At 42.4% G+C, this 16,999-nt stretch overlaps 2 protein-coding genes across 8 annotated transcripts; one reads left to right on the top strand and one right to left on the bottom strand.

Annotated features, from left to right (window-relative positions):
• Positions 1–3,989: 3,989 nt before the first annotated feature.
• On the bottom strand, positions 3,990–8,047 carry LOC133919696 (KH domain-containing protein At4g26480-like). Of its 4 annotated transcripts, XM_062364173.1 has the most exons (7): positions 7,705–8,047; positions 7,091–7,176; positions 6,211–6,359; positions 5,390–5,494; positions 5,196–5,312; positions 4,605–4,748; positions 3,990–4,500 (listed from the first exon to the last, which is right to left on the bottom strand). In XM_062364173.1, exons 1-7 carry the CDS (start codon positions 7,812–7,814, stop codon positions 4,351–4,353), a joined length of 861 nt encoding a protein of 286 aa, XP_062220157.1. In that variant the 5' UTR covers positions 7,815–8,047; the 3' UTR covers positions 3,990–4,350. The 4 variants fall into 4 exon arrangements, with proteins under 4 accessions (XP_062220157.1, XP_062220160.1, XP_062220159.1 ...); XM_062364176.1 differs by lacking the exon at positions 6,211–6,359 and having other exon boundaries at positions 7,705–7,749; XM_062364175.1 differs by lacking the exons at positions 6,211–6,359; positions 7,705–8,047 and having other exon boundaries at positions 7,091–7,692.
• A 1,630-nt stretch (positions 8,048–9,677) lies between these two features.
• LOC133919695 (ADP-ribosylation factor GTPase-activating protein AGD12-like) lies at positions 9,678–16,249 on the top strand. 4 transcript variants are annotated; one of them, XM_062364171.1, is made up of 9 exons: positions 9,678–9,847; positions 11,008–11,108; positions 11,362–11,446; positions 11,731–11,806; positions 12,034–12,197; positions 13,656–13,785; positions 13,965–14,081; positions 14,172–14,267; positions 15,642–15,845. In XM_062364171.1, exons 2-9 carry the CDS (start codon positions 11,057–11,059, stop codon positions 15,702–15,704), a joined length of 783 nt encoding a protein of 260 aa, XP_062220155.1. In that variant the 5' UTR covers positions 9,678–9,847; positions 11,008–11,056; the 3' UTR covers positions 15,705–15,845. The 4 variants fall into 4 exon arrangements, with proteins under 4 accessions (XP_062220155.1, XP_062220152.1, XP_062220153.1 ...); XM_062364168.1 differs by having other exon boundaries at positions 9,681–9,847; positions 15,665–16,249; XM_062364169.1 differs by lacking the exon at positions 9,678–9,847 and adding an exon at positions 10,356–10,637 and having other exon boundaries at positions 15,665–16,249.
• Positions 16,250–16,999: the final 750 nt, after the last annotated feature.

The raw sequence follows: 16,999 nt of genomic DNA, 5'->3' as shown, positions 1-16,999 counted from the left end.
CTGAAAGTGCAACCCATGATGAAATAGCAATAAACGATGTGAATTCAGGGGAATCCTGGAATAGAGCAACCACGATAGTCAACACATACTTCGCAAACAAAATTGCCACAGTCATAGATCATGACTATGAGCCTGCATTGCTCGCTGAATGTAGAATGAGATCAGATTGGAAAGACTGGCAGAAGGTAATAACAGCTGAACTGTTGTCCCTGAACAAAAGAGAGGTCTTTGGGCCAGTATGCCGCACACCTCCCCACATCAAACCAGTGGGATACAAGTGGGTCTTTGTTCGTAAGAGGAATGAAAGGAATGAAAGGAATGAAATTGTGAGATACAAAGCACGACTAGTGGCGTAAGGTTTCACTCAACGACCAGACGTTGATTATAAAGAAACCTATTCCCCGTTGATGGGCGGAATTACCTTTACATATTTAATCTCGATAGCAGTGAACCTATAATTAAAAATGAAGTTGATGGATGTTGTGACCGCATATCTTTATGGGAGCCTAGATTCGGACATTTATATGAAGGTACCTGAAGGAATACCACTGCCGAATTAGGATAGAGGAAATAAACACCTTTATAGTATACAATTGAAGAAGTCACTGTATGAGTTGAAACAGTCAGGTAGGATGTGGTACAATCGTTTAAGTAAATTTTTTGGAAAATGAGGCTACACAAATAGCACAGATTGTCCCTGTGTATTCATAAAAAGGTCCCAGAATGGATTTTGCATAATATCTGTATATGTAAATGATCTGAATATCATCGGTACAGAAAAAGATATTGAAGAAGCAAGTTCATACCTGAAGTCTGAATTCGAAATGAAAGATTTAGGTAAAACCAAATTCTGCTTGGGCCTGCAGCTAGAGCATATGGAAGATGAAATCTTTATACATCAGTCAAACTACACTCAGAAAGTGTTAGAGCGGTTTGGTTTTGATAAATTATTCCCTGCTAAAACCCCCATGATCGGAAGATCATTACAAGCAGATCAAGATCCTTATAGACCTAGAGAAGAGGGAGAGGAAGTATTGGGACCGGAATACTCATACTTAAGTGTAATAGGTGCACTGATGTATTTAGCTAATAGCACTAGGCTGGATATAGCATTTGCAATAAACCTACTTGCACGGTACAGTGCAGTGCTCACTAAAAGGCATTGGAAGGGCTTGAAAGATATTTTACGCTACTTGCAAGGTAGAAAGGATATGGGCATGTTCTACAGAAAGAATCAGGATCAAAGTCTGGTTGGATACGCGGATGCTGGGTACCTGTCAGACCCACATACAGCGAAGTCACAGACTGGCTATGTTTTTCTATGTGGTGGAACTGCAATTTCTTGGAAATCGTCAAAGCAGAGTATTGTATCGACTTCGACGAACCACTCGAAAATAATAGTTCTATATTAAGCCGCACGAGAATGCGCATTGCTTAGAAGAGTGATCAATCACGTCCAGCAGTCATGTGGCTTGAACACTACTAACACCCCTACCATTATCTATGAAGATAATGCTGCATGTGTCGCACAAGTGCAAACGGAATATGTGAAAATCAACTTAACGAAGTATATCAACCCTAAGTTCTTTTATGCTTATGAATTGCATAAGATGAACGAAATAAAGGTAATGCATACCAAGTCGTATGAGAATCTTGCAGATTTGTTCACTAAGTCTCTCCCTGCATTTAGTTTTGAAAGATGTGTTCGTGGCATTGAGATGATGAGGCTTAGAGAGTTGCACAGTTCAGGGGGGGATATTTCACATAATACCGATAAGAAGAATTAAATCTTAGTCAAGAAGATTAAGTACTCAAGATTAATCATGAAGATTACTTGAAGTATTTGGGTGAATTGTACTCTTTTTCCCTTATATGAGTTTTCCTGAAGTTTCTCATGGCAAGGTTTTTAATGAGGCAATTCGTATGACCATATCACGAGCTATGTACTCTTTCTTCTAATTTTTTCCACAGGTTTTTAGGGAGTTTTGATGAGACATATGCATTCCGCGAGAAGTGCTCAAGGGGGAGTGTTAGGAAACCTAGCAGGTTACGTATTGAAGTGGATCCGTCTCGAATCCTAATAGGATTGGAGTCCAACTCTTAGAGGTTTTTGGTTCTTTATATACGGGGGAGACCTCTTATTGTAACGTATAGAAAAACAGATCAATAAAGAATAGACAGACTTTTCCCTTATTTGATATCTCTTTTTTTGCAATCGCTCTCGAAAAATTATTGAACTTCGCTCGGTAGCAACATTTACTTAACACCTAAAACTCGCATTCGGTGTGGGCGGGAGCGCTGCCACTCACGCCCCGGCAACGGACTCGAACCCAGTTTCTTTGATATCGATCGGGAGCCACAACCACCCGGGCAACGAGCCGTTCGCTATGTGATCATACTAATTGGATGGATCATAGTCCATAGAGTACTACAGCTCAATCTGCTCTGGAACCGGAATGCGAAGCGCGCAAACCCTGGCCAAGTTCGTTGCAGCGAAGGCTGTAGACACCTACTGCCTACTCGCAGTAAGAACTCGGCATATGAAGATTAGGAGGTAGTTAATCGGAGCCGAGACGCAACGCGATGCTTTGCCGTTCGATCGGCTGTGCCCACGGGCCGGAGCGTTGGACGTAGGGATGAAAACGGACGGGAACGGTCGGGAAAACTCTCTAACCGTTTTCACTTTCATATTTTCTTTGCTGGACGAAAAAGAAAACGGGATATGCGGGAACGGAAAAAACTAAAAACGATCGGACATAATCGGAGGGTCGAAAACGAACCAATCCGATCGGGAAAATGCCGGTATCGGTCGGGATTCAAAAACACAAAATGGAAACACCGACCTACAGAACCATCAAGACATGTCAACATATATAAGTTTAACATTATCTTCAGATAACACTGAATTAATAAGTTTAATGAATCAATCCAATCAGCAAGTCGCATTAAAGTAAAAAAATGTCATATGATTTTTCGATTCACATGAAATATCATTTTTATCAATATTTGACTCAAACAATACAAGATACGAAGATACAACAATATAAGCCTTGGGACCGAGCAGTAGCTCGGTTGGTTCGCTCCCAGTGGCAGACTGACAGGGATGACCAGTCGTGGGTTCGATCCCTAGGATCGACCCACGAGCCTCATCGAGGGTTTTTCCTTAGTAGTTAGGGGTATGCACACACGTGCCCATTTAGCGAGAATATATCTGTAACGTGTATGCTTAGGACATGCACGTGTGTGCGTGCGTTAAGCGTGAGTGTGATATAAGTGGGTTATATACGTCATGTTTTGTACCCCTCTAAAAAAGAACCATATAAACCTTAACTTGATACTCGAGCATATAATAAATATAAGTGATAAGTCTCAACCAAAGACATAAGTGAGCGTAGGGGTGAAAATAGACGGAAACGGCCGGAAAACCCCCCTACCGTTTTCACTTTCACATTTTCTCAGCCGGACGAAAACGAAAACGGGAACAGAAAAAAACGAAAACGAACTGAAAAAAAGGGGATACAGCACCGGAACGAAACGGGATTTTTCCGTTCTATTTTCATCCCTAGTTGGGCGGTTGAGCAGCAGAGGCCGGCAAACTGGCAAGCGTCATCTGGGAAATCACACCGTCAAAAGGTGGACCAGTGTATGGCAAATTTCCTCGTATTGAGCGGATATATCTGCTTTACGGCCGCTGAATCTCAATTTCAGAACACAGGAAATTTGCCGATAAACCGTTGAACGGACCAGCTGGATGGTAGCTGAACGTGCCATCAACAATCGTAATTCTTCAGATCTCTTCACAGCGGATGAACTACAATCAATATATCAGCAAAGGAGAATCCAAATTGAAGATAGAACTAAGACATCGGTCAATACCACTAAACATTGACAGTAACAAGTGAGAAGTTCGAATGAAATATGGCGAGAGACGCTTATGGCTTACACAGTTACACAGTTACACAATTACACTACACTGGTTACAGCTTCGCTTCAATCCCAAACGGCATCCTTAAATCAGTCTTCAAATGATAAATACAAGCCCAGATCTTTTCAAAACCCCATTCACCAGTTCATAGCTCCGAAGGAGCAGTACATAGAACACATCGCTACAAAACTCTGCACAACCCAATATATAGCTCAACAACACCCTATGTGGCCATAACCAAACCTCCCCAGTAGCAGGAAACACAACTCCAGATATATGTATTTATCAAGTACAGGCCGCCCCGATGCTGGTGGTGCGAGACCGCATTGGGCCATTAGCCAGCAAGGCAACCCCATATGCATACTCAGGAATCAGGATTGGTCTCAGAATAGATGATTGGTTCTCCCCTCATAGTACTTGCATCTTTACCCCCTTGTCTTGGCTCTCTTCATTCCAAGGCTGTGGTGGAAAGGGGATGCCGAACCAGATCTTTGCATGCCTTCCTCACGGAGGGTGCCATTGAGCATTGCAAGCTCCCGCAGCTGCTGCTTCTTGAAGAAGTCCTGGGATTCATCCTGCATAGAAGAAAACAAGAGCTTTTAATGCATTGGTTCTACAAGATAAAATGAAAGCAGAAAATATAAAAAGTTTCAAAAGGATGAAGATATCATTTGCATACCACAGGTGTTAGCAGATCTTCGAGTATCTCACAGGCTTGAATCAGGCGAGCATCAATAATTTCAACAGGCAGCTTGGCCTCAACCAATATATGAAGGGGTTCATTCAGATGTTCATATCCTGGCTTCCCTCGCATCATTTCCTCCTACAAAATTATACCATAAGTGACCACCAATTCCATCAAAATGCAAAGCAAACATAAATGTCAGTAGATGTACACATGCAGAAAGGTAACTGGTAGATTTAAAGGATCGATGGTCCCATCCTGCGTTAAGGTTCCAGCCAGATACTGGCCTGGTTTACAAGCAGCCACGTAGCCAGTATGGGTTTTTCATACCGATATATAAACTAGATGATACATAAAAGAACAAAAGGCTGAACAGAAAAAACTCAAACCAACCGTTTTCCTGTAACCAGAGGGCAGCGGTGTTAGTCTGGCATTGCATTACACGGGATTAACCATTTCAAAGATGACAATGATATAGCTCATCTGATCATACATCACAAATTAAGTTCACAAGTAGTACATACACTCCAAGTTTCCTACTCCATCTAACTTACGAGACTAAGAAGCACTGTATCAGGATCTTACCCGAGCTGGATCTTTGATGCTGCCCCGTCCTCTTATTAGCACACGGCAGTCTGTAGTTGCCTCCACTCGCTTCAAGGAATTCCCTCTAGGACCAAGGATGCGACCAACAAAATTGTACTAGGAAAATAAACATAAACGCGCAATGAGGATATAGCAATTCACGAGGACATCAACTCAGGAGATAGTACACTTACTGTTGGATATTTGTCGACTGGGATATCAACCTTCATTGTTTTCTTGACAATCAGTCCAGAGGAGCTGCCTTCAGAACCTCCAAGCCAGCTATAAGCTGGTGAACTCTGCAATGGTCACAGGCTGATCATTTTATAACCTCTTTTCTCAATAGGAGCGTTGGATATGAAACAAAGATAGTTAATGTAGCAAGGAAGTGAAAAACCACAGAATTAAAGCCAAAGTAAAAAACATTGTGAATATCATATAGTTTATGAGCGGTCCAAGCATTTATAGGATTATGCTGAAAGAACGATGATACATCTATCTATTTTTTGAGCAAGTGGGTTCAATTTCAGTTGTTCTATAGTTGAGCTAAGGTTCAAAAGCTAACAAGATATTTTTGACCAATAGGGAGAGCTTTATCATAATTCACTTGACATTAATATTATAATGACAATAATCTAAATATCACTTCAAGCGCAGCAACCAGCAAGGGAACACAAAATGGCTAGCAATCTGGTTAGCAGGTTCTGATGTTAGGATGGTAACTGACTATAATATGACAAGACACTGGACATGTGGAGCCAAATCGGAGAATTAGTGTTAGCACATTATCCAACTCCAACATATGCAATACGTAGAAGAATTTGATGGCATCCTTGGAACCCACTGCTTGAAAGGGATTAGTATAGTTAGCAAGTTAGCAAAAGGGGCAAGCAGTATGAAGAATGTAATCATCTTCAGTTGAGTCAAAATCAGTTAGAAAAAACCTGATCTAAGCTTTAAAAAATGGTAAATTAGGCATGAAGAGTAAGTCATGTTAAATGGTCAGTATCCATACTTCTGATTGAAATGCTGATGTCCACCCATTCATGTCAGTAGCTGCTCCATTTGAATATAATCCTCTCGTTGTTAGTGGACTACCATGTTCAAGGCCACTTTGATTTAAAAGGGATACATTCTCCAATAGTGTGGAAACGCATAAAATTTCTGCTCCAACATTGCAATTGCAAGCATAAAATGTAGAAAGTTAGCCGTTAGAATTAGTGATCAGTAAATGCATACATAGCCTGACGTTGTTAGCGTAAAAATCACTAATTTGAAAGAGCTTTTCTTCTCGTTAAAACAGACAACTTGCGAAGTCATAACAGTGTCAATTTTTCTTTTCTAGAATGCTCATGTTGAGAAGATATGCAAATTACAGTAACTAATACACCAATCTGTCAATACATAGCATGATCCGGAATGCCTGGGCCCATGTTAGTGAGACCATTTGTCTAGGGGCCAAGCTGCAATGAGGCACACTTCCCGAAGATCGAGACCGATGCGTGAGGCGATAGAGGAAGGTTGCAAGTTATCAAAAACGTGTACTGGCCGCCATTGTGTGTGTGTGTGTGTGTGTGTGTGTTCACAAGTAAATGCAATCAACAGTTATTGATTCTGCGGTTAGTTTAGCTCAATAGATAAAGACAACTTAAGAACTTCTACTGTGCAGATGAAAGAGTAGACACTCATGAGCATTGAGCAACCAATACTGGGAATACTAAGGCATGAAAAAGAACAGGAGGTGCACAATTCACAAAAGCAGCATGAGTCAAAGATTCCTACATCATAACAGAATATTCTGAATGCGTGGCAGCGGTAGCAATTCGACCAGTTTTCAGTCATTCATCTGCTCAGATACATCACAATTCAAATGGCATGGCCGCATCAGATCTCACCTTGATTCAGCAACCGTACACTATGCGGGGTCACAAGGATGAACGGGCTCAGCTTGTGCCTTTCCGCGAGCAGTTCGGCAAGGTACCTACAAAAACGAGTGGAACACGCTCATCGTTCTTCCCTAGTGGTACAGCGTGCCAGTCTTACCAAGCCCCATACTTCATCTCCTTTGTAAAAATTTGGTAAAAACAGGAGTCCTTCCTAGATAGCATGAAAACACACGAATCCCCCCCCCCCCCCCCAAAAAAAAATCTCATGAGATACACATAAAAATCATAGCATGATCACTGAACCCAGCAGCTCGCTTGTTCAATTAAGCAAAAATCGAGCGGAACAACGACAAGACGCAACTGTTTACGGAAAAAACAGAGATCTCGTTGCGGTGAATCAGATCCGATGACTAGGCCCCAAAATTTGTCGTGCTACATCAGATTCAAACCAATAAACCTCCGATGGTTCCCAGAACACATGAAACCCGCACCGGATGGCCCCCAAACCGTCGTCCCGGGCACGATCGGAGCCGAACCCCACGCAAAGGAAGCAGCGGCTCATTCCCTCGGAGACACACACGCACGACTCGAAGAAGCGGGTGAGGCGGAGGGTGCTTGCTTACTTCTCCTGGTCGGCCACGGCGGCGGAGGGCGCGCGGAGGCCGGAGATGCGGGGGGAGTGCGGGGTGGTGGAGGGCGAGGGAGAGTAGGCCATGTACCGTCCTGACAACATGGCTGCTGCTGCTGCTCCTCCCCCTCGGTGAGATCTCGGCAGCGCAAAGTCGAGGAGTCTGCTCGCGGCGGAGTGGTAGCTGCGCGCGCTCGCGCGCCGACAGACCTAGGCCTGGCAGATGGCGGCGGGGAGAGGGGAGGGGAGGGAGAAGCCGAGGGGGATGAGGGCCTTTATAGGTGTCCACGCGTGGCAGCGTGACGAGGGAGTAGTGGTAGGCGCGCGGTCACTACGAACTAGTGAAGTGAACAGTGGCGGGAGGAGGAGGAGAACAGTGGCGGCGGTTGGTAAATTTGCCGGAGACTGCTGGGGAATGGAAGGGGGCCGCGGCGTGCCCACCGTCCGATCGTCAGCTTGCAAACCGAATAGTGTACATATTTTGGATGTGTGAATTCGCAATCCAAGAGCAAAACAGTGAAAACTTTAGGAGCAAAATCAGGGGATTAAGAAAAAAAGGGGTTCAAAAAAAGCAAATAAGGGTGATTTGAAAAGGCAAATTAAGATCTCAGGAGGAGCAAATTGATTTTAAATTTAGGAGCAAATTAGATCAAAACATTTGAACAAATCAGATCAGAGGATGAACAAATTAGTTGATGAAAGAAAATCAACGTACATTTGAACGCAAATAGTTGATTCGGAAAGCAAACTAGGATTACTGCAGACAAAAATTGAAAAGCAATTTGATGTTTTTCACTCGGCAAAACTGATTCGTATATACGCAAATTGGTACATCTGCAGACAAAATCCGAAAAACAATTTGATGTATTTTGTTAAGAAAAACGAAATCAATAAAGGCAAATTGGTACAAACACCAAAAAGCACGTACATTGCTCAATAAGCCCTCCCTTCCTTTCCTCGATCAGCTTCCTCCCCTCCTCCACCCACCCTTCCATAGACAGCCCTTGGACCAGCACGTAGTATGCCATGCTGCCCTCCTTGATAAGCATTTCATCCTCCTCCCAACAGTGGCGCTCCACGAGAAGCCTGAGCAGACGGTTGCAGTGAGCCGTCTCAAGGAGCTTGTTGTACCGATTCGCCACGCGCGTTTGACCGGCCCAAACCCAAACGAACAACCCCACCGTGTGGAAGCTCCATGGGCTCCAGGCAAGGCGTCGTCATGACCGCGACCGAATCCGATTTATTTTTATATTTTTCTTTTTTATATATTTGTAAAAATACATAATCGTTTTAAAATATTATACATCTAGGTTAATATCGCTCGTTGGATAGGTGATATCAAGATATCATCCCTCCAACGAACGACACTTAAAAAAAATAAAAATATCATACATTCCATGGGCAACACCTTTAAAAAATCAAAAAACATTGTATTCTATTACTCTCAAAATTCAAAACAATATCAAAATAATTAAAAAAATTCTGAAAAAAATGTATGTCGTAGGGCATACTATGATCTAGCTTAAAAAAATTCAGACAAAACTAGACCGTGTAAATAAAATTTGTCTTTTTTTTTCATGGTACAAGTTATTGTTTGAGATGATTTTTTTTAACATAGAATCCTCTACAGTATTTTTTTTCAAAAATTTTCATGATAATTTCAATATTTTTTTTAATTTTGAGAGTAATTGAACATAATGTTTTTTTATTCTTTAAAAGTGTTGCTCGTTGAATAGGTGATATTTTTATTTTTTTTAAATTGTCGCTCGTTGAAAATGTGATATCTTGTGATGCCTATTCAATGGGCAATGGAAGTCTAAATGTTCAATATTTTTAAATGTCTATGTATTTTTCAAATAATATAAAAATAAAAAATAAAGAAAATTCGACCGAATCCACCGTGTGAAAAGGTTAGGTCGCCTACAGGAATAGGAGAAGGATAGAATGTCCTCCCCCATATAATCCGCCCCGGCCTGCGCCCCCGCACGTCGTCGTGCTCCCTGTGCGCGTCCACCACCCCCACCCCAGCCAGCGCGACGAAGCCGTGGGGGCGATCGCTCCACCGCCGCCGGCGACCTAACCCCCCGGAAGCCGTCGGCGGTAGCCCCGCCCTCGCCCTCGCCGCCGAGATCCCGCAGGTTGGTCTCCTCGCGCACTTTCTTACCCTCTGCGGTGGATTCTCGGTCTCGTTGACTGATTTGGGATATCTCGAGCGCCGATGCGGTTGGCGCGCGCGAGAGAGAGAGAAGGGATCGTGACGCAGCGGGATAGGTTCGATGTAGCAGCTCCATTTGATCCGGTTTGATTTTGCCGAGTCCCGGTTGGTGGTTTGACCGCTTGATTGGTCCCTCCCGCGGGGTTTGAATTCCATTGCCTCTGTTGTTCCTAGGCCGCTCCGTGCCATTTTGGACATGGAATGCAACCATGAATTCAATGCTGTATCGAATCTAGGATTATTCGTTTTGGGAGTTCGGGACGATCAATTAAGATCTCATCGCTGATTGTATGTATGGAATCTAGGATGCTTCATGCTTGGGATGAAATCCATCGTACATCCGTACTTGCGTATAGTTCAATTGAAATGTGCCGTGTGTGAAATATAGGGATGCCAACCAGCTCTAAACATATGTCGAGTTCAAAATGCAGGTTGTCCCTTCACGCCATTCGTCCTCATGTTATATATCTCGGTTTGTAATCCTGCCTGATCTGGGCCGATCTGTTCTGTCGGGCTTGAGAACACATGACATTTGCATATATGGGTACGGTTGGGCGGTCAGGGTCATTGGGATAATGGGGTGTCTGAGGCAAGACATGAGTAGTGGTTCTTGTTCTGCCCTTCTACTCTTGTACAGCACATGCCCTGCAGAGCTTTAGTGATGATGTTGCATTGGATCAATGTGAGAGGAGCCAACCACACGTTCGTATCAGGTTGGTGAATTGTTTTGACCAGGTTATGTTTTTGTCTAAGTGAGAAATATGTAAAAGAAATTTGATGAATCAACTCTGTAAGCTTTGGTATCCAGGGTTCCCAAATCTGTTCCAGCCCCAGTACCAACTCTTATATATGCTTCACGTTTTAGCAACCAGGCATTTGACTATACATTCTGTCTGATATTGGCTGGGCTAATGGAAACCTCATTTGTGGTGAGGGATCAGTGGTTCTTGTGCATGATTGAGCAATGTTCTTATTATATTGGATAAAAGCTGGAGTTTTTCTTATTTGGCATGGTTCTCTTCCTTTCATTATATACAAAAAAAACTGATCTTTGACTCCGGCTATTCCTTATGTTGCTTGCAGGTCTTAGTAGTTTGTTTGGTATTGAGTTATCCAAGGTTGCACTGCAAAGATGAGTACTGCTAATCGCTATCAACACATCAAATCAACCAAGCCTATTCTAGGTGCATAACATATCCTTTGCTAACAGACTATATGCCATGTGTCATCTTACTGTTCTATAACTGGAGAGCGCATGCATCGGTGGTAAAAATGACAATACAACAACAGTAAGGTTGAATCTAATAAAAAAGCAAACTTCTGGGCATACATTTCTCTATATTCTTGACTAGGATAGGAGTTGTATGTGTCGTGCTATAGCATGATTTACCAATATCATGCAAGAATTTTCTAAAACTCTTTTTAATCATGTGATAGGCAAAGCAAGAAAACTGAAGGATCTCATGTTAAAAAGCGATAATCGGATATGTGCTGATTGTGGTGCACCTGATCCCAAATGGGCGTAAGTGCCACTGTTACACTGATAAAGTCATCATTTCTGTATAATCACTTGCGGCATTTTCCATTTTAGAAAGAGATATTTGCCTGGCTTTTCTGAAGGAAGATTCTTCCTTTTATGTAGATAAATTGGATCATTGATTTCTTACGTGAAAATGAATACAGCAACACACATAGCTTTGCCGCTATAGCCACGGTGTGCAATACACCGAACGCTGAAGCGTGTGCAGAACTTCCTTTTGATATCTCACACCTATATATAAAAGCTATGTTTATTGTGCATTTCAGGTCTGCTAATATTGGAGTTTTCCTTTGCTTAAAATGTGGAGATGTTCATAGGGCACTTGGACCTGACATTTCAAAGGTTATTTGAACCATGAGAAATTTCTTGTTCACTTTTACTTCTTCCAAAATGGTTATCACGAAATGCCTTTATGCATTTTATATGTTCTTTTCAGCATACTGTATATAATATGTGAATGCACCTTCAAACTTACCTTCCAGTCTTCAGTGTGTGTATGATTTCTAGTCTGTCATAGTTCATGCTTATAGACCTCTTTACTCATTTCATTCTCTCACCTTGTTTATCAGGTTTTATCTGTAACTTTGGATGATTGGTCTGATAGTGATATCGACTCCATGGTTGAAGTTGGTGGAAACTCGTATGCAAATTCAATTTATGAGGCTTTTCTTCCAAAGGATCACCCAAAACCCAAACTGGATTCAACGATGGAATATAGGACCAAATTTATAAGGTCTGGTAACTGTTATGTTCCACACACTGTAATTTCATCAATATTGTCTCATATAATAATGGGACAATTTCGTTTTTGCCATTAAGAGGATCTAAATCTTGCTTCTGCCATCATGTTTTAACACCTTTTGTTTTTGTCATCTATTTCGAAATTTGTTGTTAGTTTTTGCCACCACCGTCAACTTTGAGCCGTTTTCTGTTTATGAGACACCTGAAAAGACCATTCTACCCTTGTCTTTTACCTTGTCTCTCAACCGTTCACCTAGCCTGACTGTCCCCCAACTTCCACCCGCACACCCTTTGCTGACTGTCGTTGGCCCGTGGCCAGGGCGATTGTGCCACCACCTGCCCTCTGCGTGGCGCGCTCACCGTGGACTTGGAAGCGGGGTTTCCTGGTGTGAGTTCTACTCCGCGCCAAAGCCGGAGCCATGGAGCTTGCTGCAGTCATGGCCAAGTCATGCAGCCCATGCCCGTGCTGTTGGACAAGCAAGCTCCACCACCATATTGTGGCAAACCGCCTCTCCCTCGCCCTCCCACATCTATAAAGTGCCCCGAGACCTCTCCTTTGCTTCTCTTTTGCTTTGCTCATTCAAGTTTCCCTAATTTTTCTCGAGCTTTGGCGTCTGCCACTAACCCCTCCTCGGTGCTCCGTACGTCGAACCAAGGACATCAACACGCACAGGGCATCGCCGTGAGTCCATTTTGGCCCCTTGAGCTCGAAACGCTCCGAGGCGGAAACACCCAATTTGGGCCCGTCGCCGGCTACCATCATGATTCCAGCCACCGGTACACTCTCTCCCTAATTCCGCTCGCCTACACCTTCTATAGCACCTAAGCTAGCTAGCCGAAGCCCTAATTTGGCCGGTGTCCTTCCCCTTCTCTCCCTTGGCGTGTGCCGTGCTCGGCCATCGCTGCTCGTCGTCGCCAGCGCCGTAGAAGGCAGCTTGGCCCCGAGCGACCGTCGGCTTCGCTCCACCTTAGCCCTTAGAAGCTCCAACCTGGAGGAATTATCCCCTTCCGCTCTCATTTGTGGTGGCCATGTCAGCGGCCGAACTCCGTTCATCACCACAGCTGGCCGCCGAAGCCCACATCCAAGCCACTGGATTTACTCCCCGAGTTCCCCTCTCACCTCCCGTGCTGGCTGATTGCTCTGAGTCGCCGTGAGTCACCACTGAGAGCCGGACTGCCGTGAGCCATTGATCTCGGCACTGGTTGTCTTCAACCTTCGTCCTCCGTCCGTTCGCAGGGGCATTTTAGTCCTATTTTAGGAGCCCTGGACGCTCAACAGAGCTTGACCAAATGGAATGAGACGGCAATGGCAGTTGTGAATAGCAATTTGCGAAAGGAGTGAGAAAAATAAAACTTGTGAAAAGACAATGGCAGAAGCAAGATTGGGGTCTGGCTTAATAGCAAAAACGAAATTGTTCCTATAGTAATCTCTTATCTCTTCTATACACAGAGCCAAGTATGAGACACAAGATTTTTTGAAGCCAAGTCTGCGGATTTCCTCAAAATCATCTTTTAAATCTACCACTTCTGTGAAGAGTGTGGCTAGCAGTTTCTTTAGCACTTCAAGGAAGGATGTCCTTGTAAGTTGTTATGCTGAAAAAAAAATGATACAATTCTAGATATTTATCTAACTATTTTATTTTCCTGGTTGACATCATTTCTGCATAGAAATTGCATGCTGCGATGGAGCATATTCAATGAAACTTGTATAATTGTTGTGATCCAGCCGATCCACCTTACCCTTGCAAAATGATCACAGGAAGATACAAGAGAATTTGTTGGGGAGCTGAACATTACAGTGGTGAAAGGTACTAACTTAGCCGTCAGAGACATGCTAACAAGTGACCCATATGTTATCTTAGCACTCGGAGAACAGGTACATTTATTTCATTTATATATATGTTGATCATTTTAATTTTTATGCTAATCTTTCCCTGATAACATTCAGCACTGGTTCTAATTGCAGAAAGCTCAGACAACAGTTAAAAAGAGTGACCTGAACCCTGTATGGAATGAGGTGCTTAAGCTATCCGTTCCTCGAAATTATGGACCTCTAAAACTTGTAAGTTTGATCGAACTTATTTGCAATCTGAAAATTATTTTGCTCATTTTCAGAGGCATCTGATTCAAGTGAGCAAAATATGTTATAAGTTCAATGAATTATAGCACCTTGCCTATGTCTATATTTCCTGATTTTAGTCACAAAATAATAAATGGAGTTAAACAGCTAGAAAGCAACTTAAGCATCATTACATGCATAATGTTTCAAGAGAAGGCCATAAATGGATAGTTTATATTGATTATTCCATGTTGCAAGTGATAAATGGCGTCAGCATACTTTGCTGAGAAACATGACTTGCATCATTAATTCATTTTCAGTAATATCCAATTGCCTTGCTGTTCCCTTGATGAACTTAGAGCCTGTTTGTTTGGGCTTTTGCTTTTGGACTTTTCTGAAAAATTGTACTTTTGGCTTGTCTGGAAAGCTACTTTTGGAAATAGATTGTTGGCTTCTGCAACAAATTTTTGGTTTCTCAGCACATAGCTTCTCAGAAAAAGCGTCACTCAGCGAGCTTCTCAGCTTTAATTCATTTTACTTAGACGCAAGTTTCCGACTTCTCTAGAAACCACTTTTTCATAACCCCATTTTATTCTGGCTTCTAGCTTCTGGTAGTAGCAGAACCAGAACCATAAGTAGGAAACAAGTAGGACCTTAGTACTGGAAAAAGAAATGAAGATGAGAAATGATGATAAACACAATTCTTGAAATTTCAATGTAGTAAAAGTGGAAGAAATGTCAATAAATCCTCACTATAATGATCCTTGTCTGATGGTTCCATATAAATGGTTCCTCGTGCATAGTTAACTGTAATCCATTGCCATAAGGAAAACACTTATTTGTGCCATTGGTAGTACAAATATGATGATTAGCATTCGAGGTTACAACTCTTAGTTCTTTTTGTCATAGATAGTCAACATAAAAATATATGAATGCAGACAATCATGCTAGGTCGTACCTTAAATTGAGCTTTGGTATTTCTTGTGCATATACATCTCATTCCAGCTTAGAATCAGTTAATTTAGTATATATCACATTAAAAATTTATTTTGATACATTAAAAATTTATTTTGATGCTAGAAATGTAAAGAAGGAAACTAGGAACAAATATGAGGTGTCCAATTACAAAATAAAAGCACAGGGTGTATCATAGAAATCCCATAAAATACACAAGATGTGTGAATCCCCAGTTTATAATTTGTAATGATGATATCAGCATCCTTGTCAAGTTTGTTCCTTCCTTTTAAAAAAAAAAAGAAAGATGTAATGTGGTACTATGGGAGAGAATAGGTCCTTTACAAAATCATGTACTCTTAGCACATGTTAGCAAAACAGCCAAGAAAACGCTGCTGACTTTTCACCACGTCCAAATAACAGAAATACACAATTTCTATTTCCAGCAAGTGTATGACCACGATACATTCTCTGCGGACGATATAATGGGTGAAGCGGAGATAGATCTCCAACCAATGATCACAGCTGCCATGGCCTTTGGAGATACTTCGCGTCTTGGTGACATGCAGATTGGAAGGTGGTTTATGACCAAAGACAATGCCCTGTTGAAAGATAGTACTGTCAATGTTTTTGGGGGCAAGGTAAAACAGGAAGTGCACCTAAAGCTGCAGAACGTAGAATCAGGTGAGATAGAGTTAGAACTGGAATGGGTTTCTCTAGACTAATGATACCTCACCTGGTCTTTGTCTAAAATCTACCCTCAAGATGCATCAATTTTTTTTAACTTGAGCTGAATGCCTTCAAAGCTATCCACTTGCTGGATATGTCTTAGACATTTTTGCTGGATGGCCTGAATTTGTAAAAATGTCATTGTAGAGTATCCTGGTGTAATTTCTTGGATATACTCACGTCCGATTTTATTTTCTATTTAGTCCCTCGTTCTGATACCATGTAAGTACTCATTGTCTCTCGATCTGTTGTATTGTCTCATTGAAACGACTTGTGTATTATAAGAGACGACAATTACAGCTTGTGAACTGTTGGTGATGTTATGTTTGTGCTTCAATAGCTCTCTGTTGGCTTTCCTAGAGCTTCAATAACCCAAATTATGCTCGGACCTTGATGAAGTTCAGTTTAGGTGGAGATGCTGCTGCACTTCAGCAACCGAAAAGTTACATTTTTCCAACTCTTAATTCTTACCATTCGCCAATTTATACATTTGTGCTTGATTGCAATCGGTCACAGCACAATCATCCTGTCTAAGCTGATGAACCACGTACTCAACGGATGCGTGTGTAGCACAAAAATGGAGGTGCGTGCATGCACGCGCGCACGGCATTCCTCGACGCGCATCATTAGGGAAAATAATCCTGTAAGTAAGATATGATCTTATGTATTTAGGATCTAAACTTAATTCATATTGTTTTATGATAGAAATAGAAAATCATGTGTGATGAAACAAGCAATGAAAGAAATTGCACGTGTCACGTTAAGAATTAGATCTAGATCTAAATGCATGAGACGAGAATTATTTTCCGCATCTCGTCATGGCATTTTATACCCCGTACCCTACGGAGTGTGCAGTCGAAGTCCACAATTCCCGTCTTGGATTGGAGAAGCTCAGCGAGTCTTTCCCTTCTTCCGATCGTTCAGTACTCGCCACGCCAACGGTAGCTTCTCGGGAACCGACGCCGTCGATGACATCCTCGGGAAGCTGCGCGTCAGCAGGGCCAATCGCGATGAATCCCGCGACGAGGTGCCGCTGATTGTACGGACCAACT

The sequence above is a fragment of the Phragmites australis genome, chromosome 5 (assembly GCF_958298935.1).
Source record: "Phragmites australis chromosome 5, lpPhrAust1.1, whole genome shotgun sequence".
In the NCBI taxonomy this organism is placed as follows: domain Eukaryota; kingdom Viridiplantae; phylum Streptophyta; class Magnoliopsida; order Poales; family Poaceae; genus Phragmites; species Phragmites australis.
Note: the sequence above shows the minus strand (reverse complement) of the source record. Positions and strands in the feature narration are given on the sequence as shown.

Coding starts and splice junctions, on each gene's coding strand:
- LOC133919696 (XM_062364173.1), bottom strand. CDS start 7,814: ATGTTGTCAGGACGGTACATGGCCTACTCTCCCTCGCCCTCCACCACC. Junction 4,749..5,195: donor GCATCAAAGATCCAGCTCGG/GTAAGATCCTGA, acceptor ATAATTTTGTAG/GAGGAAATGATGCGAGGGAA. Junction 4,501..4,604: donor AAGATCTGCTAACACCTGTG/GTATGCAAATGA, acceptor TCTTCTATGCAG/GATGAATCCCAGGACTTCTT.
- LOC133919695 (XM_062364168.1), top strand. CDS start 11,057: ATGAGTACTGCTAATCGCTATCAACACATCAAATCAACCAAGCCTATT. Junction 11,447..11,730: donor GCACCTGATCCCAAATGGGC/GTAAGTGCCACT, acceptor TGTGCATTTCAG/GTCTGCTAATATTGGAGTTT. Junction 11,807..12,033: donor TTGGACCTGACATTTCAAAG/GTTATTTGAACC, acceptor CTTGTTTATCAG/GTTTTATCTGTAACTTTGGA.